This window comes from Neoarius graeffei, chromosome 6 (assembly GCF_027579695.1).
Source record: "Neoarius graeffei isolate fNeoGra1 chromosome 6, fNeoGra1.pri, whole genome shotgun sequence".
NCBI lineage: Eukaryota > Metazoa > Chordata > Actinopteri > Siluriformes > Ariidae > Neoarius > Neoarius graeffei.
This window is the reverse complement of record NC_083574.1, coordinates 103,080,779-103,101,415: the sequence shown is the minus strand read 5'-3', so window position 1 is coordinate 103,101,415 and position 20,637 is coordinate 103,080,779. Positions and strand designations below refer to the sequence as shown.

Sequence of the window (20,637 nt, the reverse complement as noted above, 5' to 3'; positions counted from 1 at the left end):
TGGTTTTCAAGGCCTAAAAACGTCTTAAATTGTTTGGAATGAGTGGAATTTTCGAAAGGGAGGTATTAAATTTAATATTGGACCGAACGAGTGAAATGTGTCCATCCGGTTTGGGGTATTTTTTTAACCGTAATTTTAAAAGTGACCAGCGGACCTTTTGGGGGCAGCATTGGTTCTGTGCGTTCTGTGCATTCCGTAGATCAAGAACTAACGTTAGGAGGCTACTGGAGGAAGTGTGGTATGGTGTGGTGGAGGAGGTGCGGTGTGGTGTGGTGTGGTGGTTGTGAAGAGAGAGATGCGCGGGTAGCTACGTGGGCGCTAGAAAGTGTTGATAATTATGGGAAGATGTCTGTTTAATGACAAGTGGTTGGGGGATGACAAATACCCCCAAAATAAGGAGAAGAATCGTTTGCGATAAAAAGCACTGGATCGCACAAATGTGTTTAAAGCCAGTACCGCAGCACTGGGGACACGCCCACTGGGAGAAACTGGCTTTTCACCGACGAGAGGCGCGCGTGTGTTAGAGGTCAAGCGCTCCGGAGTGAAATGCAGGGGGGTTCGCGCATGCGCACAAGAGTCAGGTGGAAAATGGGACTTATAGGACATAATACTACTAATAATAATGATTAGCATCATTTTTTTACATAATTAACATTGTTTATTGTACTAAGTTTAATATAAATATATAACCTTTATTTCAAAACCCAATTAAAAAGAACTCCAGAAAATACAATAATTCTAAATATAGTACAATATAAATAATTTGCACAAAAAGTTTATTACTTATCGTCTGCAACAGTGTTTTTAATATAATAATATTAACAACCACTAATAATAATTAGTAGTAGTAATTATTGATCATTAATCATTACTACTTATGAATTAATGATTAATAAGTACTAGGGATTAATAAATGTTATTAAAAATTATTACAAATAATTATTAAAAAGTAGTAATTGGTAGAATACAAACAAATACTCATGGAGTATAGATAATTTTTTAAAATAGTGAACACTGATATAAAATAATTGTACTACTAATAATAATAAACAATAATACTACTAGTAATACTTGTTGTAAATGTTTTATTATTATTATTATTATTATTATTATTATTATTATTATTATCAGTTCAATTGATATATCATTGTTCACTATTAAAAACAAATTATCTATAATCCATGAATAATTGTTTGCATCACTACTACTACTAATTACTACTTTTTTAATAATTTTAACTAATCTTATAACTCAATTTTTTATAGCATTTTAATAGTCACTACTTATTATTTATTAGTATAATTTAGTAGTTGATAATAATAATTACTACTTATTATTAAATTACATTTTGATAATCACTGCTTATTAATTAAGTAGTAATTAATAATACTGAATTATAATAATTGCTACTTTATTAATTAATATAGCTAATAAGTAGTGATTATTAAAATGTTATAAAATTGAGTTTATTTTTTAAATTATTAAAAAAGTAGTTGTTGTTGTTGTTATTATTATTATTATTATTATTATTTTTAGTAGTAGTAATACAAACAATTATTCATGGATTATAGATAATGATTATTTTTGAATAATGAACATTGATATAACGATTGCACTGATGATAATTAGTTTGCAGTTATTACAGCACATTGATTAATATTGATAATGGTTATGAAAGGTGACAGTAGTTTTTCTGTGTTTAATGTAACGCTCTGATGATTGTATGGCTGCAGAAACAGGTTTACGCTGTTACCTGCTATAATGCAGAAGATACTCGAGAACTTCCTCAGCCAGCTGTATACTGTACCACACTCACACTGATTTTGCTGTCGGACACAAAATCACACATCAAAGCTAATCTTTGGGGATTGAAACAATGCCGGCTAAGGTTGTTCAGCTGGTTCTACTTGCCGTTTATTGTTTTTGAAATGATTCCTGGTGTTTTCTCCAGTAAACCCCAGTCTTCTCCTCGCTGCTACAGTAGTTCTGCAGCCCAGAACACACGACTTTGCTTCAGCTGTTTGCTGTCTAACAGTTGCCACTGATGCACCCTGTTGTTCACCAATTGTGTGCATTCTTCTTAAAGTTAGTAAAAAAAACTATTGCAGAAAACAGTTTTAAGTTGTTGTATTTATCATTTTCTTTGCCATGGTACAGTCTTAATTTTTCCATTTAGAGGTCTTGAAAAGGTCTTAAAAGTCTTTAAATTTGTACTTGAAAAATGTGCAGATACCCTGAAACATCGTCACAGGAATAGTAAATATTACAGAAATACAGGGTTATGGTAGATGAATGCTACATAAATAACTTTAATGATACGAGTGATCATTTTAAACTAATTATTCCGTCTCGTGTCCTAGGTTGCGTTCTCCTCACGGATTCCTGTGGCGTTTCCCACTGGCGATGCTAACTCTCTGAGTAAGAACATCATGATGTACGCCTGCACTTTCCCAGAGCGGGACAGCGAGGTCTCTGTGGAGCAGGACAGGAAGTGCGGGTCTCTTGGCACCGTGATCGGCCCGGCCGTCATGATGGTGTCCAAGCACGTGGACGGCTCTCTCAACCAATGGGCCGTGACGTTCGCTGAGAAGTCTGCTTTCTCCAACGTGCTCACGGTTTCGCACAAGTTCCGTTACTGCGGCCACCGTTTCCATCTCAACGACCTCGCGTGCCACACTGTCCTGCCCCTCCTGTTAACCTCATCACATCACAACGCCGTTTTGACTCCGCCCCCTGGACAGGACGTCCAACAGGGCGCCCCGTCCCGCCCCCCGCGTCCATCCAGAGGTCTCACTCCGAAAGAGATGAGCGGCAACGTGGCGACTCGGACCTTCCATGACCCGAACGCCATTTACAGCGAGCTGATACTGTGGCGCGTCGACCACATCGGGCCGCTGTCCTGCACGGGGGGCGTGTCCGAAATTGCACGCATCAACTCCCTGCACACTGCTGCCTTCTCTAACGTCGCCTGGCTGCCCACACTTATCCCCAGCTCTGTACTCGGTGAGGGAACGCCTCCAAAACTATAAATAGAACAAAGCAGTTATGTATGCGCTCGTGTATATATTAAAGAATGTTATACTGTTTATCCGTTTATGGTTATATTTAATGGTTACATAAAACTGATTTGCAGTTGCAATACTGTCAGGGCTGCTGTTATGGAAAATTAATCAACCCCTTCTGACTAATCATAATCCATAATTTAACACTGAAATTATTTTTGATGGTAAAAACGGAGTATTCGTAGATTTTTTATTATTATTTTTAATACAAATACTCATTGCTAAATACTTACTCTGTTACTCATTAGTAACTAAGCTTAGTAAATGCTTGACTAATGTGCTAATTAAGTGTAATAAATGACTTATTAACAGCCTGACGGGTGAATAATGCAGGATCCAGAGCGGAAATGATAGCGTAGAATTTTTTTTTTTTTTCTGGTGATTAAATTATTTATAGTTAAGAAATCTGTCCTTTTGTCTGTATGAATCAGGAACGTACTGTAATTCTGCAAGTGCATGTTTTGTGGCATCGGATGGGAAGAACCTGCGTCTCTATCAAGCTGTCGTGGATGCCAGGAAACTGCTGGACGAACTGTCTGACCCTGAGACCTCGGTGAAATAATAATAATAATAATAATGAATCTGAACTGCTGAACTTGTGTATATTATTTACCTGTGTATATTTCAGTACCCTATTCCCAACCTTCAACCTTGTAACATTGTTTAGCCTGGTCCTTTACTGTGTGTGTGTGTGCACGCGTGTGTGTGTGTGTAGAAATTAGTGGGTGAGGTCTTCAACATCGTGAGTCAGCAGTCCACCGCTCGGCCAGGCTGCATCATCGAACTGGACATAATCACTAACCAGGTAGTGTGTGTGTGTGTGTACTGTAAATTAAAGTAGCATTATTGTCATGACTGTATATTGTACAGTGTTGCGTGCGTGTGTGTGTTTTGTCTCTGCAGTGTGGCTCGAACACGCAGCTCCTCCACGTATTCCAGGAGGATTTTATCTTGGGATATAAACCTCATGATGACATCAGCGATATAAACACTGCTGACTTCCCTTCAGCTGATGGTACGCATTCCTCCTCCTCGTCCTCCTACTCTTCCTCTCCATCTCTCCTCTAACTCTTGTTCTCCTCTGACAGAGTTTCTCCCACCTCCGTTTTCTGAGAAGTTTTTCTTGGTCGTGATCGAGAAAGACGAGAACAGAAACTCTGTGCTGCAGATGTGGCATCTTCATCTGAAATCTGTTCACGCGTGTGTGGGTGAGTGGATTTTCAAGGAACCGATGAAAAGTGTGACTCAGCTCTATATGAGCCGTCTATCTGTCTCATCAAACCCAGTGACTCAGCTCTATATGAGCCATCTATCTGTCTAATCAAACCCAGTGACTCAGCTGTTTATATTATATCATACGCCTGGAAATCCAGTTAAAAGCATGACTCTGCTCTTTATAAGAGAAATCCAGACATCTAATCAAAAGTGTGTCTGCGTTCTTTATATGAGATTTCCTGAGAGCTAATCGAAGTGTAACATGATATCCAGAAATCTTATCAAAAGCATCTTGGTTCTTAATACAAGATCCAATCAAAAGTCAGGGATAAGAATTTTCCGTGGATCTGCGGAATTCCAAGTTTTTCCCGCTGAAAATGTCATTTTTATGAAACGTGTAAATCCATTGAGAAAATTTCGGGGGGGCGGTGCGAGGCTTGTGGTGGCACAAGTAGGCAGGCCCGCCCGCCCGCCCGCCAGCATCTTTCGGCAACGCTCATCGCAAAATTAGTTGCAGCTGTGATAACGGAAATCGTCATTGCTTTCTTCAATATTTATGCTAACGACAATTTCCGGCAACGTTTTGGCGCTAGTTTCATCTCACTTCTACAATTCACGGAGAAACAAGCTACACGTATACGGTTTTGATCACTTCTTAAGTTCTAGTTATTTTGGTTAGTTTTCAAAGTTACTTCACCAATATGGCGAAAGTTTTGGACCGCAAAAATGAGGATCGTGCCAGGGAAATCGATAAATCGAACGGGATAAAGAACTGTTTCCGATGGGCATGGCTCGATAGTAGCGTTACAGTGCAGATAGGGACACAAACTGTGACGACGTGCCTGACGGAACATATCCGAAAAGTGGGCGTGCCGGGAAAGGTTCTGTGTATTCTGTGCTCAGATATGATCAATTATGGAAACGGAGGAGCTAGAAACATCCAGGAGCACATCAAAACAAAAAAGCACAAAGGTACGTTTTACTGAAATTGTCAAAGATAGAGTCAGGAGGAATCTAATATATCGTTACGGTTACCTCCATTATCGCTCACGATATATATATATATATATATAAAATGTATATATGTATGTGGAAAAGTTAGCAGACATTTCAGAGTTTTTTTTTTTTTAAAATGTCCCATTCTCATCCCTGAAAAGTGTCCCTTCTCTTTATATCTTGGGGAAGCCGTGGCCTAACGGTTAGAGAAGCAGCTTTGGGACTAAAAGGTTGCTGGTTTGATTCCCTTGACCAGCAGGACTGGCTGAAGTGCCTTTGAGCAAGACGCCTAACCCCCAACTGCTCCGGCAAGAGAGGTGGCGTACCATGGGTCTGATCAGCCGCTGATGACGTGATTATCGGTTTGGGCAGTGCCTGGCCAAAACTAAACTCTTTATATATGAGCTGTCCGTATATCTAATCAAACACGCCTCGGTTCTTTATAACATGTCCAAAATCAATCAAAGAGAGAGATGCGGTTGTAAATAGGAGGGACTTGTAATTTAGTACCAGTAAACACAAACACGTTTTCCATTAATATTTTTAAATGTAATTAAAGGTTTTTAAATCGTACAGGCACCGAATGCCAATCAGTTCTTGTGGGTGGAGCTTAATTTACTCAAACAGCTGTCGCTCATGAATTCACACATGATAAAACACGACTTCTGAGGGCGTTTAGAATGTTTGTGGTGTGATAATTTACAGCAGGTGGGGTTATGTTCAAGTAGGAATCGTCTAATCCAGCGGTTCCCAAACTTTTTTGGCCGCGCGCCCCCTTCTATACCCCAACCAGGTTGACACACCCCCAGTTCCCCAGTTTCAAAAAACACACGCTTTCTTATAAAGGCAGCATCTTTAATCGTGCTAAAATGATAACAAACATCGTTTGCCACACCTGCAGGAAACCACAAAAGTGAAAAAAAAAACACCAAAGCTTTCTTACAAAGGCAGCACGTCGTGCTCGAATGAGAACATCGAATCACATTAACATATTATGCGCGCTCGTATTTGAATTAGATAGAATTTGATTGAAATGTAACAGTTTTAAAACGTTGCAACACGGTAAATGCGCAAATTCATTACAAAGGGAGATCACATCGAGGCATGTAGTCTACCAGCCAGATATGGGGAAAAGATATGATTTTCATCCGTGTTTAAAACACTAGCAACACAACCCTGTCATTACAAGGTTATGAAAATGAATTGAGAATGAATTTAATTTGCAAAAAAAGTTAACATATAATAACAGTAAAAATAGCAATGATAATTATGAACATATGCATTTTAAAGCGATACAACAATTAAGGAGCATATCAGGAACAGATAAAGAAGAGGATCCATCTGATTGTGAAGTGCAGCGCTGGCGGCTCAGTCTGCAGCGAGAGAGAGACAGACAGATGGTGGGTGGGTCAGTGGGCTATAGGTCCTATTTTCAGTAGCAGTACATATTTTTAGCAAGATCAATGCCATTTGGCCAAATACATACCAATATTAAAGGTGGGGTACGAGATTTTGGAATAACGGTTCCCGCAAGCCATATTTTGAAAAGAAACAAGCCCGCCCTCGCCATGCTCCCACCCCCGCGTCTCGTTAAGTTAGAGTGTAGAGAGCTTGGAAAAATAGCTCAAACTTTCTCATTTAAACTGTGTTTTCAGCCCCAATTTTCACTCCACACACATATAATTTTCTCAAAAGTAGTAGCCACACTTGTCCTGATTCACACAATGTGTCTACCTACACGATAGGACGTGCAGTTTTTGAATGAGAAGCCTGAAAGTGAGGAGAGCACAGGCGCGCAGCCCCATAGACTGCCATTGTAAACTTGGCAGAAAAGTCACTCGTTTTTAACTCGCTCTAGTGAACTCATTTTCTACACTACAGACAAAAAAATTACATCAGTGTGTTCAGGAGAGCCTTGTGGCGCTCACTGTGAAAGAATTTTGTGACTATCTCCTTCCGTTTTCGTGTAAATCCCCGTTGTTTTGAGGGACCTTTTTCTATGCATTTCTGTCTCTCCCTGCTCAGCGCGCGGGTTGGGGGAGGGGCTGCTCGCTCTCTCTCTCTCTCACACACACACACACACACACACACACACACACACAGAAGGGACGGGCTGCTCGTGGGCTTCAGTCTGATTGACGTGTCAGTATCCAATCATTTTGAGGTGGTAGCTCGATATGATTGGATGGCGTTTTTCCTTTATTTTACACTGTAGACTGGATTAAAATATTTCGTTTTTGGGTCAAACCTTCTATTGTACTGCTTGCAACATGGGTGTGAGGAGCTTTTCAAGCAATATGATAAAAAATACTCCTGAAAAATATCTCATACCCCACCTTTAATGCGACGGATGGGCCTGCATCTTGGCACAGAGCTCTCCGATGTTTGGGGTAATTGAAGACAGTCTCAGCCTCAAATCTTTCTCAACATCTCCCAGTCTTTGCCGATGTTTAGTTTTAATTGATGTTTGTGATTTGTGTCATTGATTTGTGGTGGCGCATTTAGTTTTGCCGATTTCAACCAGTTGAGCATCGCGAATGAATGAATGAATGAATGAATGAATGAAGCCACAAACTACTGCAGAACCGTTACGGCGTAGAAGAAGAGTTAAAAATCGCCATTACATTTTTTATCTTGCGCACCCCCTAGTGGCAGGGGGTGCGCGCACCACACTTTGGGAAACCCTGGTCTAATCCAACTGAAATTTGGTGTATTGCTTCATTGTGCATCTGAAAGTGTGTTTCTAACGTTGATGAATACTAAACCCTCAGCTTTCGGCAGTTCATACATGTTCACCTGTGGTTTCTTTAGCATTAACAAGCCCCTCCCACTAGCGGTGGGATTTGTGAATGATGCTTGGACCCCTTTACATTGCAGCTTGCCTCTTTTATTTTATTTTAATTGTTTTTGTTGCAAGTGTACATAGTTTTATGTAGGATTTATTTTTACAAGAACGCCATGTTATTTGTCATTTTAGGTTGTAAAACGTGTCGTGTTTAAAACGATTTTTTTCTGCAGATGACACGCCACAGGATCAGCCCTACCAGAATCAGCTGACGGTTCCACAAATGCTCACTAACGCCGACTCGTCTCCTGAGTCGACACCGGGTCAGAGCCCTCTTCCTCGCTCGTCTTCCTCAGCTAACCTGCAGTCTGCCAGCCGACTGATCCTCAGTTCAACCCTCGTCTACAGCCACAGACTGGAGCTCCCCCTGGGGGTGGAGGTGATCCGCGCAACACCGTCTGCAGGTATCCTGTGAATGAGTGCTTACTATAGAAACGCTAGTGTTGTTATAATGAGTGGCATAATGTAAGCCAGGAGCTCTGGCTTATATTTATAAATGTTTAAAATAATCTGTACTTTAAATAAATCAAAGATCAGTGTAAGTGTCGTCCCCCCCCCTCCTCCAGGTCACTTGAGCTCCTCCTCGATTTACCCAGTGTGTTTGGCTCCGTATCTGATCGTGACGGCATGTTCAGATGGACGAGTTAGATTTTGGAGATGCTCGGTGGATTCAGAAGATTATCCCTCGTATCGCTGGGAGCCGTGGTGCCTCCTGAATGAGGAAGAGGACAACAACAGCTCCCTGACTGTTTCGGGTCGCCCGGTTGCCGTCAGCTGCTCTTACACTGGCCGCCTCGCCATCGCATTCAAGCAGTTAGTCTCTACTGAGCACACTTTGAGCTCTAAAGACTTCTCCATGCACGTCTCCATCTTTGAGTGCGAATCCACAGGTGGGTCCGAGTGGGTTCTGGAGCAGACGATCCATCTGGATGACTTTGGGAAACCGGTCAGTGCTTTGGACCCCAGAATCAGTGTGGACAGCAACTTGGTGGTTTATAGCAAGTCTGATCTGTTTGTTAGAAAACAGAACCCTAATATTAAACACTTTGTGCACCTGGATTGGCTCTCAAAAGAAGACGGATCACACATCCTCACCGTCGGAGTCGGATCCAGCATTCTGATGTACGGACGGATCTCGGGCATAGTCACTGAACAAACGGGAGGGAAAGATGGCATGGCCGTCGTCACCCTGCCACTAGGAGGCAGCGTTAAGCAGGGCGTCCGCTCCCGCTGGGTTCTGCTGCGCTCTGTCGATCTGGTTTCCTCTGTGGACGGGACTCCATCTCTTCCCGTTGCTCTGTCTTGGGTCCGAGACGGAATCCTGGTGATTGGGATGGACTGTGAGATGCACGTCTACGCTCAGTGGTACCAGGATAAGAAGCCCAGCGACTCTGAGGACAACGATGAAGCAGCCATGGTGAAAAAAAGCGCAATTGAGATGACCGACGACGTGATCCGAGTTCCTGCCGTAATCCAAGACGGGGGACTTTTTGAAGCGGCACATTCTCTGTCCCCTACTCTGCCTCAGTACCACCCCACCCAGCTGTTAGAGCTGATGGATTTGGGGAAGGTGAGACGTGCGAAGGCCATCCTGTCTCACCTGGTCAAGTGCATTGCCGGTGAGGTCGCCGTGGTTCGAGATGCTGTGGCAGGAGAGGGCGGAGCCAGACGACACCTGTCTCGTACCATCAGCGTCACAGGAAGCACCGCCAAGGACACGATCGTCGCCGGGAGAGACGGTGGGCGCGATTACACGGAAATCAACTCCATCCCTCCTCTCCCGCTTTACGCTTTGCTCTCGGCCGACCTCGACACGTCCTACAGAAACAAATTAGCCGACGACATCAAGTCTCAGGAGCGGGAGACGCAGAAATCCTCAGAGGATCAGTACGCCGAGCTGTTCCAGGACGCCGCCGTAAACACTGATGACTTTGCCAGCTTCGCGTGGCCGGACAAGGCGGAGAAGAAGGAGAAGAAGACGCGTGTGATTGACCTGTCGCATTACGGCCCTACCTGTTTCGGGCCCGAACACGCTCAGGTGCTCTCCTCTCACCTGATGCACTCCAGCCTGCCTGGACTCACCCGCCTGGAGCAGATGTTCCTGGTTGCGCTCGCGGATACCGTGGCAACCACCAGTGCCGAGATGGGCGGAGCCACTGATAAACAGTACAGAGGTGAGTTTTTCCATTCTCCCTATAGCCTTCACCCTAGGGATGTTAACCGATGACCGTTTGACCGATGGTTGACCGAATCAACGTCAACCGGTTAATTTTTTTTTTGGTTGTCGGTTAAACTAGAGACAGTTCCCCTGTGGGAAATCGTGAGAGTGATGCAGTGCGTGCAGCAGTCACTTTTGCAGGAGCTGAGCTGTACTGTGTGAATGTGTGACTTGCCATGAGGCTACAAGCCTGTGTCTCTCTGAGAAGGAGCAGCCCCTCCCTCCTGTGTGTGTGTGAGAGCGAGCAGCCCCTCCCCCACCCGCACGCTGAGCGCAGAGACAGTGTGAGAAATTTGTTTTTTAAGAGTGTTTTTAAATTTTTTAAAAAGTTTTAATTCTGTATTAAAATTACTAAATAAGCAAATGCCGTTACAGTCCATGAAACATAGGAAGTATGAGAAGAAAACAGTAAATCAGAAAGCTGCGCACATTTGCGCAGCTTCCGCGAAAACGTGCGCAGCTTTCTGATTTACTGTGTTCTTCTCATACTTCCTGTGTTTCATGGACTGTAACGGCATTTGCTTATTTAGTAATTTTAATACAGAATTTACTCTGATGAAATTATTCAGACACTCCAACGCCCCCCCTAAAAAAAAAAAAATCGGATCTGCACGATTCAGCCGTGAAAAAGGCGGCATCCGCCAAAAGGCGTGCCGTTTGCATCCCTGTTTAAACTCGTAGGTTAACCGACTTTAACTGGCTAATGAGGCTCGGTGGTCGGTCAAGATTTTTTTTTAGTTTTCGCCATCCCTACTTCACCCCTCACTGCTCTCCCTATACCTTTGCCTTTTACTTCTGTCTGACTCTCTCTCTCTCTCTCTCTCTCTCTCTCTCTCACACACGCGCGCGCACACACACCAAAATAAATAACATAGTGTGATTAACATATCTCCTTAAACGGCCTTAATGTCCGACACTAGACTAATTAAACACGGTGATTATCATGCTCTCCCCTCATACCTACAGTGCAGCAGATCAGCTGGGGTTTATTTAGTCTTTTAGAGATGGTGAGATGTGAGCACAGCGTTCCAGACTCCGAGTAAGCAGACATCAGGACATCAGAGAGGTTCAGGGACATGCGCTCTCTCTCTCTCTCTCTCTGTGTGTGTGTGTGTGTGTGTGTGTGTGTGTGTGTGTGTGTGTGTGTGTTATAACAGTATGCTTACTCACTGTCATCTGTCTTTGTTGCTGTGTGTGTGTTGTCCAGGTGGTGAGGCTCTGGATGAGTGCGGTCTCCGGTACCTGTTGGCAATGCGTTTACACACCTGTCTGCTTACATCACTTCCTCCTCTGTACCGCATGCAGCTGCTGCACCAAGGTAACGCCATCAACCGGTCACGTTTAAACACCAAAACACACTTGCATCCCGTTAACCAGGTGTGTGTGTGTGTGTGTAGGCGTGTCTACATGTCACTTTGCGTGGGCGTTCCACTCCGAGGCTGAGGAGGAGATGTTGAACATGATCCCGGCCATGCAGAGAGGAGACCTGCAGTGGTCCGAGCTTCGAGCTGTGGGTGTTGGCTGGTGGATCCGAAACATCAACACACTGAGACGCATGGTGGAGAAGGTCTCTCACACACACCTGAAACAAACCTTTAACACACCGCAAGCATGTCTAAAACACACCTGGAGCGCACACTTGGATAGTGTGTAGTGTATATTTGGATAACGTCAGGTCCTGTGATATCAAGAACACTAAGAATGCATTTGTAATTAGACGTTAGACATATTCAGCCATGTTTCTCCCGGTTGTATGTCATAACTCTGAGATTTACAGCGTGTGTGCATTTTTCTGTCTGGGTTTCAGGTGGCCAAAGCAGCGTTTCAGAGGAATAACGATCCCCTCGATGCAGCGCTCTTCTACTTAGCCATGAAGAAGAAAGCTGTGCTCTGGGGCCTGTTCAGGTAACTGCGTTAATAGATACACACCTGGATTTCACGTGTTGGGTATCTTCTTTATTTTACGTTGTTTTTTTTTTAAATTATATCTATGTGTATTAATTAATCAGATCTGTGTTCCAGGTGACAGTGTAATCTCATGTCTCATGTGTGTGTGTGTGTTCTGTGCAGGTCTCAGCATGATGAGAAGATGACGCAGTTTTTCAGCCATAACTTCAGTGAGGATCGGTGGAGGAAGGCGGCGCTGAAGAATGCTTTCTCTCTGCTGGGGAAACAGCGGTTTGAGCAGTCAGCGGCCTTCTTCCTGCTCGCCGGATCACTCAAAGATGCCATCGAGGTACACACACACACACACACACACACACACACACACAAGGTCATACTCTTTTTCCAATATGACTTTCTGTTGGGATTAGAACCAATCGTGTATGTATTTGCTATTTATTTATTTATTATTAAAGGTGGTCATTAAGGTTACTAAAATGCACCCAAATTTACTCTCCTAATTTACATGCCTCAGTTTTCTGCCTTGTATGACCAAAAGTATGCGCACCCCTGACCATCACACCCCTATGTGGTTCTTCCACAAAGTCTAAAGCACGCAATTTGTCTTGAATGTCTCTGTATCCTGGAGCGTTACACTTTCCCTTCACTGGAACTAATGCCCCTTTTCCACCAAATCAGTTCCAGGGCTGGTTCGGTGCTGGTGCTGGTTCACAACTCGTTCAACTTGCGAGCCAGCTGAGAACCAGTTTGCTTTTCCATAGCTCGGGGTGCTAAGGGGAGCCACGTCAGTTACGTCGCTGTATACGTCAGTTACGTCGCTGTATACGTCAGTTACATCGCTGTATATGTCAGTTACGTCGCTGCGTTTGCATAAACCTTGGCGCGAATATCGACGCAACAACAACACGGAGAAGAAGAAGAAGCAGCAACAACAACAATAATGGATGACTTCGCGTTTGTACAGCTGCTGCTTCTCGGCACCATAAGCGGTTCTTTCCTCTGGCCCAGCAGAGAGTTGGTGCTAGCCTGGAACCGGTTTTTCTGGCCCCAGAGCCAGTTCTTTGTCAGTGGAAACAGAAAACCCGGTTCCAAACTAAGCACTGGCCCCGAACCAGCCCTGGAACTGCTTTGGTGGAAAAGGGGCATGAGAGGCCCAAACCTGTTCCAGCATGACCCTGACGATGCTCCTGTACACAAAGTGAGGTCCAGGAAGACATGGTGCGTGAAGGTTGGAGTGAAGAACTTGAGTCTCCTGCTTGGAGCCCTGACTGAACTCAACCCCACCGGACAGCTTTTGGGATGAACTGGAGCCACCTCAACATCAGAGCCCGACATCACTAATGCTCTTGTAGCTGAATTGAATGAACACAAATCCTCACAACCACGCCCCAAAATCCAATGGAAAGCCTTCAGAGAAGAGTGGAGGTTATTATTACAGAAAATGAGGAAAGGTGCAAATATTTCACAAGTACATGGTCAGGGGTGCACAAATTTTTGCTCATGTAATGTACATCCTAATTTGCATGAAACACTCCAATATATTAAACACCCTCATCCATATACAGTATATTTCATTTAGATCTGACACGCTGTACCCTCATATTCACTGGACGTATAAATGTGTTGTGTTTTATTTTGTGTAGGTGTGTTTGGAGAAGATGGAGGACATTCAGCTGGCCATGATCGTCGCTCGGCTGTACGAAGCAGACTTCGAGAGCTCATCCACTTGTCAGGGAATCCTGTATGAAAAGGTTCTGGGCTGCAAACGGGACGGAACCGAGTTCTCCTGCAGTAAAATGCACCCGGACCCGTTCCTCAGGAGCATCGCTTTCTGGATCATGAAAGATTACACCCGAGCGCTGGACACACTGCTGGAACAGACGCCCAAAGAGGACGACGAGAATCCAGGTGAGTCCAGAAGCAGCAGAAAGGATGGAATATTCCAGAAGCATGATTTGCATCGTCTGTTTCTAGCTTTCTGACGTGAAGGTTCACTTTCTCCACTTCTCGGCTGTGTTTCAGATGTGATGGTGAAGTCCTGCAACCCGGTGGTGTTCAGTTTCTACAACTACTTGCGCACACACCCTCTGATCATACGCAGACACTTTGCGTCTCCGAACGGCTCCGAGCGCAACAGCACCACCGATCAGATCAACCTGATCGAGCGCAAACTCTTCTTCACCACCGCTAACGCTCACTTCAAAGTGGGCTGCCCTGTCCTAGCGCTCGAGGTGCTGTCCAAAATTCCCAAAGTGACCAAGAAGAACTCCTCGCTCAGCAAGGGAGCTTCCACGGCTAACGTCCAGAACGGTGTCCGGGCCTCTGATCTGGACTGGAGTCAGCCGGTGACGAAGAACGATGACGATGAGCTGAAGCTGGACTGGGGTGACGATAGCGATGAGGAGGAAGAGGAGGATAAAAAGGGGCTGACGATGAAGGAGGAAAAGAAGGAAGAGGAGGTGGAGCAGAAAGAGAGTGATTGGAAGGTGGATGTGATCGCTGAGCAGCTGAAGTTCCGAGCATGTCTGAAGATCCTGATGACGGAACTGCGCACGCTCGCCACCGGATACGAGGTGGACGGAGGAAAGCTGCGCTTCCAGCTCTACAACTGGCTGGAGAAGGAGATCGAGGCCATGCACCAGATCTGCAACTACAAGGCTAGTTTACAAAATATAGTTTATAGTTTACAAAAAAAGCCTTGAAGCCATTTTTGTCGTGGTGTTTGAGGAAACTACCAAATCATCCCGATATGAAGAGAATAAATAATGAGGCTTATCTCACTTTCACCATGAAAGAAAAAGCAAGGTTTTGTTTATGTATAAATACACTGCAACTGTGCTATAATGAACTCTTTTAATAAAAACTTTCGCATATAACGAGCTAAGTTCGTGTCGCCCGCCTTTAGTGACGGAGTCGGATTCTTCAAAAAACATCACTGAGCCATGCGCTCCTCTTCCCCCAGAGACAAACAATAAGTAATCAAGTCTGCAGTAGGGATGTTAACCAATGACTGTTTGACCGATGGTTGACCGAATCAACGTCAACCGGTTAATTTTTTTTTGGTTGTCGGTTAAAAAAAAAAAAATCAATCGTTTTGAAGTTGCAGATTTTGGAGCGGAGGACTTGGAATTCTGTGTTGTAAACGCTTGGGGCATGCCATGCGGTGTAAGGACAACAGCTGACAAATCAGAAACACCCATTCAGTCATGTCCCGCCCTCCCGCCCCAGTTAAAGACAGCTGACAAATCAGAAACACCCATTCAGTCATGTCCCGCCCTCCCGCCCCAGTTAAAGACAGCTGACAAATCAGAAACACCCATTCAGTCATGTCCCGCCCTCCCGCCCCAGTTAAAGACAGCTGACAAATCAGAAACACCCATTCAGTCATGTCCCGCCCTCCCGCCACAGTTGAAGACAGCTGACAAATCAGAAACACCCATTCAGTCATGTCCCGCCCTCCCGCCACAGTTGAAGACAGCTGACAAATCAGAAACACCCATTCAGTCATGTCCCGCCCTCCCGCCCCAGTTAAAGACAGCTGACAAATCAGAAACACCCATTCAGTCATGTCCCGCCCTCCCGCCCCAGTTAAAGACAGCTGACAAATCAGAAACACCCATTCAGTCATGTCCCGCCCTCCCGCCCCAGTTAAAGACAGCTGACAAATCAGAAACACCCATTCAGTCATGTCCCGCCCTCCCGCCCCAGTTAAAGACAGCTAACAAATCAGAAACACCCATTCAGTCATGTCCCACCCTCCCGCCCCAGTTAAAGACAGCTGACAAATCAGAAACACCCATTCAGTCATGTCCCGCCCTCCCGCCCCAGTTAAAGACAGCTGACAAATCAGAAACACCCATTCAGTCATGTCCCGCCCTCCCGCCCCAGTTAAAGGCAGCTGACAAATCAGAAACACCCATTCAGTCATGTCCCGCCCTCCCGCCCCAGTTAAAGACAGCTGACAAATCAGAAACACCCATTCAGTCATGTCCCGCCCTCCCGCCCCAGTTAAAGACAGCTGACAAATCAGAAACACCCATTCAGTCATGTCCCGCCCTCCCGCCCCAGTTAAAGGCAGCTGACAAATCAGAAACACCCATTCAGTCATGTCCCGCCCTCCCGCCCCAGTTAAAGACAGCTGACAAATCAGAAACACCCATTCAGTCATGTCCCGCCCTCCCGCCCCAGTTAAAGACAGCTGACAAATCAGAAACACCCATTCAGTCATGTCCCGCCCTCCCGCCCCAGTTAAAGACAGCTGACAAATCAGAAACACCCATTCAGTCATGTCCCGCCCTCCCGCCCCAGTTAAAGACAGCTGACAAATCAGAAACACCCATTCAGTCATGTCCCGCCCTCCCGCCCCAGTTAAAGACAGCTGACAAATCAGAAACACCCATTCAGTCATGTCCCGCCCTCCCGCCCCAGTTAAAGACAGCTGCCACTCGGCGAAAGAAAAGTGTAGACACAGGCTTTTTAGCTTACAAATTACTATTCTGTTTTTTTTAATTATTATTAGAAGGCACATGGAGTTTAGTCCTGCCTTGGCCAGTGCATTCTGAAAGTATGTTTCGGTCTGTAGCCAACAATGCATGTTACTGCAGATCAGATCTCTCCACACAGACTAAAGGCGCAGATGCCGACTTTTGGAGGGAAGGGGAGAGAATGAAATGACAGCGGTGTCTGGAGGGGGAGTGACAAACGCAGCTTTTATGTCTGTGAGCCAAGTCGGTGACGGCTTCAGAGCAACTTCAATACCATGCAGTAATGGCGTGTTGATATTGGTAACAGCGTTATAACGATTGTAGCTAATTAATTAGATTACCCGGCGTTATAACAGCCTTTATTTTAATGCCGTTATTCCCTAGCCTGGGCCCGCCCATCCTAAGCGTGACGCAACACGAGGGCCTGTTGCGAGCTTAGTCTGGCCAGGCAAGCTATCTCCAGCTCTTCCAAGCTCCCGAAAAATCGGGAGCCAATCAACTTTGAGCATCTCCAACGGCCCTGGGTAGAGGCGTGTTCAAGGCAGTGACGTAGTAGAACTGCGACCGGAAGCCATAGATTGTTTACAGAATCTATGCCGGAAGCGCTTCATTCACTAGAAACATTACGAACATGGAGCAAGTTCTCATTGAAAACGGAGCAAAGAGCAGCCCTGGAGGTATTTATTGAAAGGAAGGACGTTTTCGCCTTGCTCCCGACCGGCTTCGGTAAGAGTTTAATCTACCAGTTAGCCCCGTCGTGTCGCATACGTCAGAGGAAAGAGTGATGTGATTGGTTTAAGCTTCGTCACAGCCTTTTCTGGCTTCGACCAGTAGCAAACTGAGGCATTTCAGGGAGGCAGGTCAACCACGCGCTTTGGGAAACGGTTGGGCTTAATATCTTTGCCAGACCAAATGCTCGCAGAGTTTTGAAGTCGCGTTAGCCAGACTAGTTATTCCCATCACTGAATGTTATGTACTTCTTCTAGCACTTGACTTTATTTTCAACGCCATCATGGCCAACTGAAACTGTCTCTAAGCTGGAGCCATTTGTCCTCCGCTCCGATACAAACCCTTCGACATCAGTGCCGTGTTTGACTAAATTTTTCGCGCTGTAGAAAAGGTAATGTGAGTGGAGGGCAGCGACTGGGACTGAATGTGCGGATGCTCGTGGTTAGATTTAGAATAGATTCTAATAATTCCAATTCTAGAATTTTAAACTCATAGGTTAATCGACTTTAACCAGCTAATGAGGCTCGGTGGTCGGTCAAGATTTTTTTTTAGTTTTCGCCATCCCTAGTCTGCAGTCAAGTTAACGTCTTTGTCATAAAACAAAGGCTTAACAAGCTTCACTTAGGTGTCGATCACTAACAATTATTGAGAACGGTGGTCACCGAGTTAAAAAAAAATCCTTTAAAAGGACTTTATTTTATGAGCTAAAAGCAGTTTTACTCTGTAATCATTGTTGCTATGTCCACACGGCTTGTGGAGCAAAATTAGGACTAACTACCACGCACCTGTTTCATTTTAGAGCACAATCACAGCGCACGTTTATAAGGATTCCCTAAACACACAGACTTTGTGAAGTATACATGCTGAATCGAGTGTCCCACATTACCAAGCCTTTGTATCTGTGTATTGCTTTACTGGTTTTGACTCGCGTTTGTATTTTGGACTTTGCCTTTGTGATTACTTCTGATATTCTGTTTGCGCCTCGCTCGACAGTTGCCCGTTCCATGACCCTGCCTTTGTCTTACATTTTTGACCTGTTTGCCAGCCCGTTTTTAAATAAACACTCTTACATTCATCATCCGCCTCCAGTACATGACCCTCGTAAACATAAGATACTCTCCATCGAAGAGAAACTTCATATCCTGGAGTGTGTAAAGTGCAACGAGAAAGCGATGAATTTGTCTGAAGGATGTAATATCCCACAAAATTCAATTTCAACTTTTAAAGAAAACGAGCTCCATAACTGCAATCAGCATGACGGGTGGAAAAGAACGAAGATGCAGCAAGCAAACGACGGCGAGTGTGACACGTTTCCTTTCCTTCCTAAATATGTTCGTGAATTCAGCGCAAGTGTAAATTAAACGCAGTTGGTCTTGTTTGTCGTAAGAGAGAGTGTTTGGTGTGACAAGTGGGTCTGTTTCAGTATTACAAATTTTCAGTACAGCGAACTATTTGGACCCGCCCCCCAGCAGTTCGTTATGGAGGGGTTGCGGTGTAATGTGCTGTATATTAGCTACATTAGCCTCGTAGCGTCAGTGAGCATGGCTGAGTGACTCTGTGCTCCTCAGGTGGAAGGCCAGGATTCAGCGGGAGAGCTGGAGAAATGGAGCGGCAGTGTGTCGGTTGAAGGGGACGAGTGTGAGCAGAGTAGTGAGACGGATGTGTACGAGCGCCATCTGCAGGACCGGCGCAGACTGCAGGCCAAACAGCTGCACGCTGAGAGACGTAAAGCCTGGCTGAGGAAGAACGAGGCGCTGCTCAGAGTCTTCCTCACCTACTGCAGCCTTCATGGAGCCAAAGGGGGCGGAGTCACATCTGTACGCATGGAGCTGCTGTTCCTGCTGCAGGAGTCGCAACAGGTGTGTGTGTGTGTGTGTGTGTGTGTGTGTGTGTGTGTTATGCAATGCCCTGCTGTAACACCAGATTCTTCATATTTATGTTCAATATTTTTGTTTCCAAGGAGACAACAGTGAAGCAGCTGCAGTCCCCGTTGCCATTGGCAACAACATTGCCGCTTCTCTCAGCTAGCATCGCTCCGACTAAAACGGTCATCGCTAATCCTGTCATGCACCTGAACAACCACATCCAGGACATCCTGTACACTATAGTACAGACAGAGGCTCCGCCCCATCCTGATACACCTGATAACCGAGTGAGAGAGAGACACACACACACACACACACACACACACACACACCAAAAAAACCATTTATGAATACACATAGACACAACATTGTGTTGGGTCAGTGAAACAGTGTGACTGAAGGACAAGGTGGAGGGTCTGTCTGTCTCTCTGTCTGTCTCTCTGTCTGTCTCTCTGTCAGGTGAACGCACTGCACACTTTGGCTGCTTCTCTGTCTGCTTGCATTTACCAAGCACTGTGTGACAGCCACAGCTACAGGTATATAAACACACACACACTGTTCTTATAGCATATTTGGATGTATTTCAATTCTTATTTTTTATATAATAACAACAACCCACTTATTCATTTATACACTCACACTCTCTCTCACACACTGTTCTCTGGTCAGCAGTCAGTCAGAAGCGAACCAGTTCACAGGCATGGTGTACCAGGGTCTGCTGCTCAGCGATAGGCGGAGACTCAGGACGGAGAGCATAGAAGAACAGGCCACGCCCACCTCTGCCCCTGCACATTGGCCAGGTACGTGTATACACACACACACACACACACACACACCGTTCTGAAATTTGAGCATGGATAGTTTGTGTAAAATGTTTTATAAATTGCCAAACTTCAGTTTTTTGTTTTGTGTAGTGTTCGGTTTTCCTCTTAAAAAACAAAAAAACTGCAGATGATCCAATCAGCATGACTCTGGAATGATCGCCAGTTGCAGAAGTTTTAACCCTCCAGGATTAACTGACCTCTGGAAGCCCTGCCCCGTTTCGGTCATCCCGTATTAGTAATGTTTGCTCTCACTCCGAGTTGATTTTGTTGCTTAAAGATGCTCTGATGTGGCGTTCTTTCTTCCTGTCACTGTAGGTGAGGAATGTTTTGAGTTCATCAGTGGGTCAAATTGTACAAGCTGGAGTGTGTGTGCGTGCACAATACAAAACACACACACACACACACACACACTACTATTGGTATGTTAGACAAGTAATTGAAAAATATATACTGCCTCTTTTTTTTTGCCATATTTGTGCTTTTAAAAAAGAAAA

General features: G+C 44.9%; 1 protein-coding gene across 8 annotated transcripts in view; it reads left to right on the top strand.

Annotated features, from left to right (window-relative positions):
• dmxl2 (Dmx-like 2) overlaps positions 1–20,637 on the top strand; it is an 82,057-nt gene that overhangs the window by 32,613 nt on the left and 28,807 nt on the right. For 5 of the 8 annotated variants that reach the window (XM_060924254.1, XM_060924249.1, XM_060924253.1 and 2 more), the window contains exons 12-28: positions 2,361–3,003; positions 3,494–3,615; positions 3,778–3,867; positions 3,966–4,077; positions 4,151–4,270; positions 8,292–8,522; positions 8,685–10,292; positions 11,544–11,654; positions 11,734–11,903; positions 12,144–12,241; positions 12,407–12,572; positions 13,885–14,149; positions 14,264–14,898; positions 19,023–19,313; positions 19,415–19,606; positions 19,779–19,855; positions 19,989–20,119. In XM_060924254.1, the coding sequence (XP_060780237.1) occupies positions 2,361–3,003; positions 3,494–3,615; positions 3,778–3,867; positions 3,966–4,077; positions 4,151–4,270; positions 8,292–8,522; positions 8,685–10,292; positions 11,544–11,654; positions 11,734–11,903; positions 12,144–12,241; positions 12,407–12,572; positions 13,885–14,149; positions 14,264–14,898; positions 19,023–19,313; positions 19,415–19,606; positions 19,779–19,855; positions 19,989–20,119 (5,062 nt within the window). The remainder of the gene's footprint in view (positions 1–2,360; positions 3,004–3,493; positions 3,616–3,777; positions 3,868–3,965; positions 4,078–4,150; positions 4,271–8,291; positions 8,523–8,684; positions 10,293–11,543; positions 11,655–11,733; positions 11,904–12,143; positions 12,242–12,406; positions 12,573–13,884; positions 14,150–14,263; positions 14,899–19,022; positions 19,314–19,414; positions 19,607–19,778; positions 19,856–19,988; positions 20,120–20,637) is intronic. The other 3 variants (XM_060924255.1, XM_060924252.1, XM_060924251.1) reach the window with 1 other exon arrangement.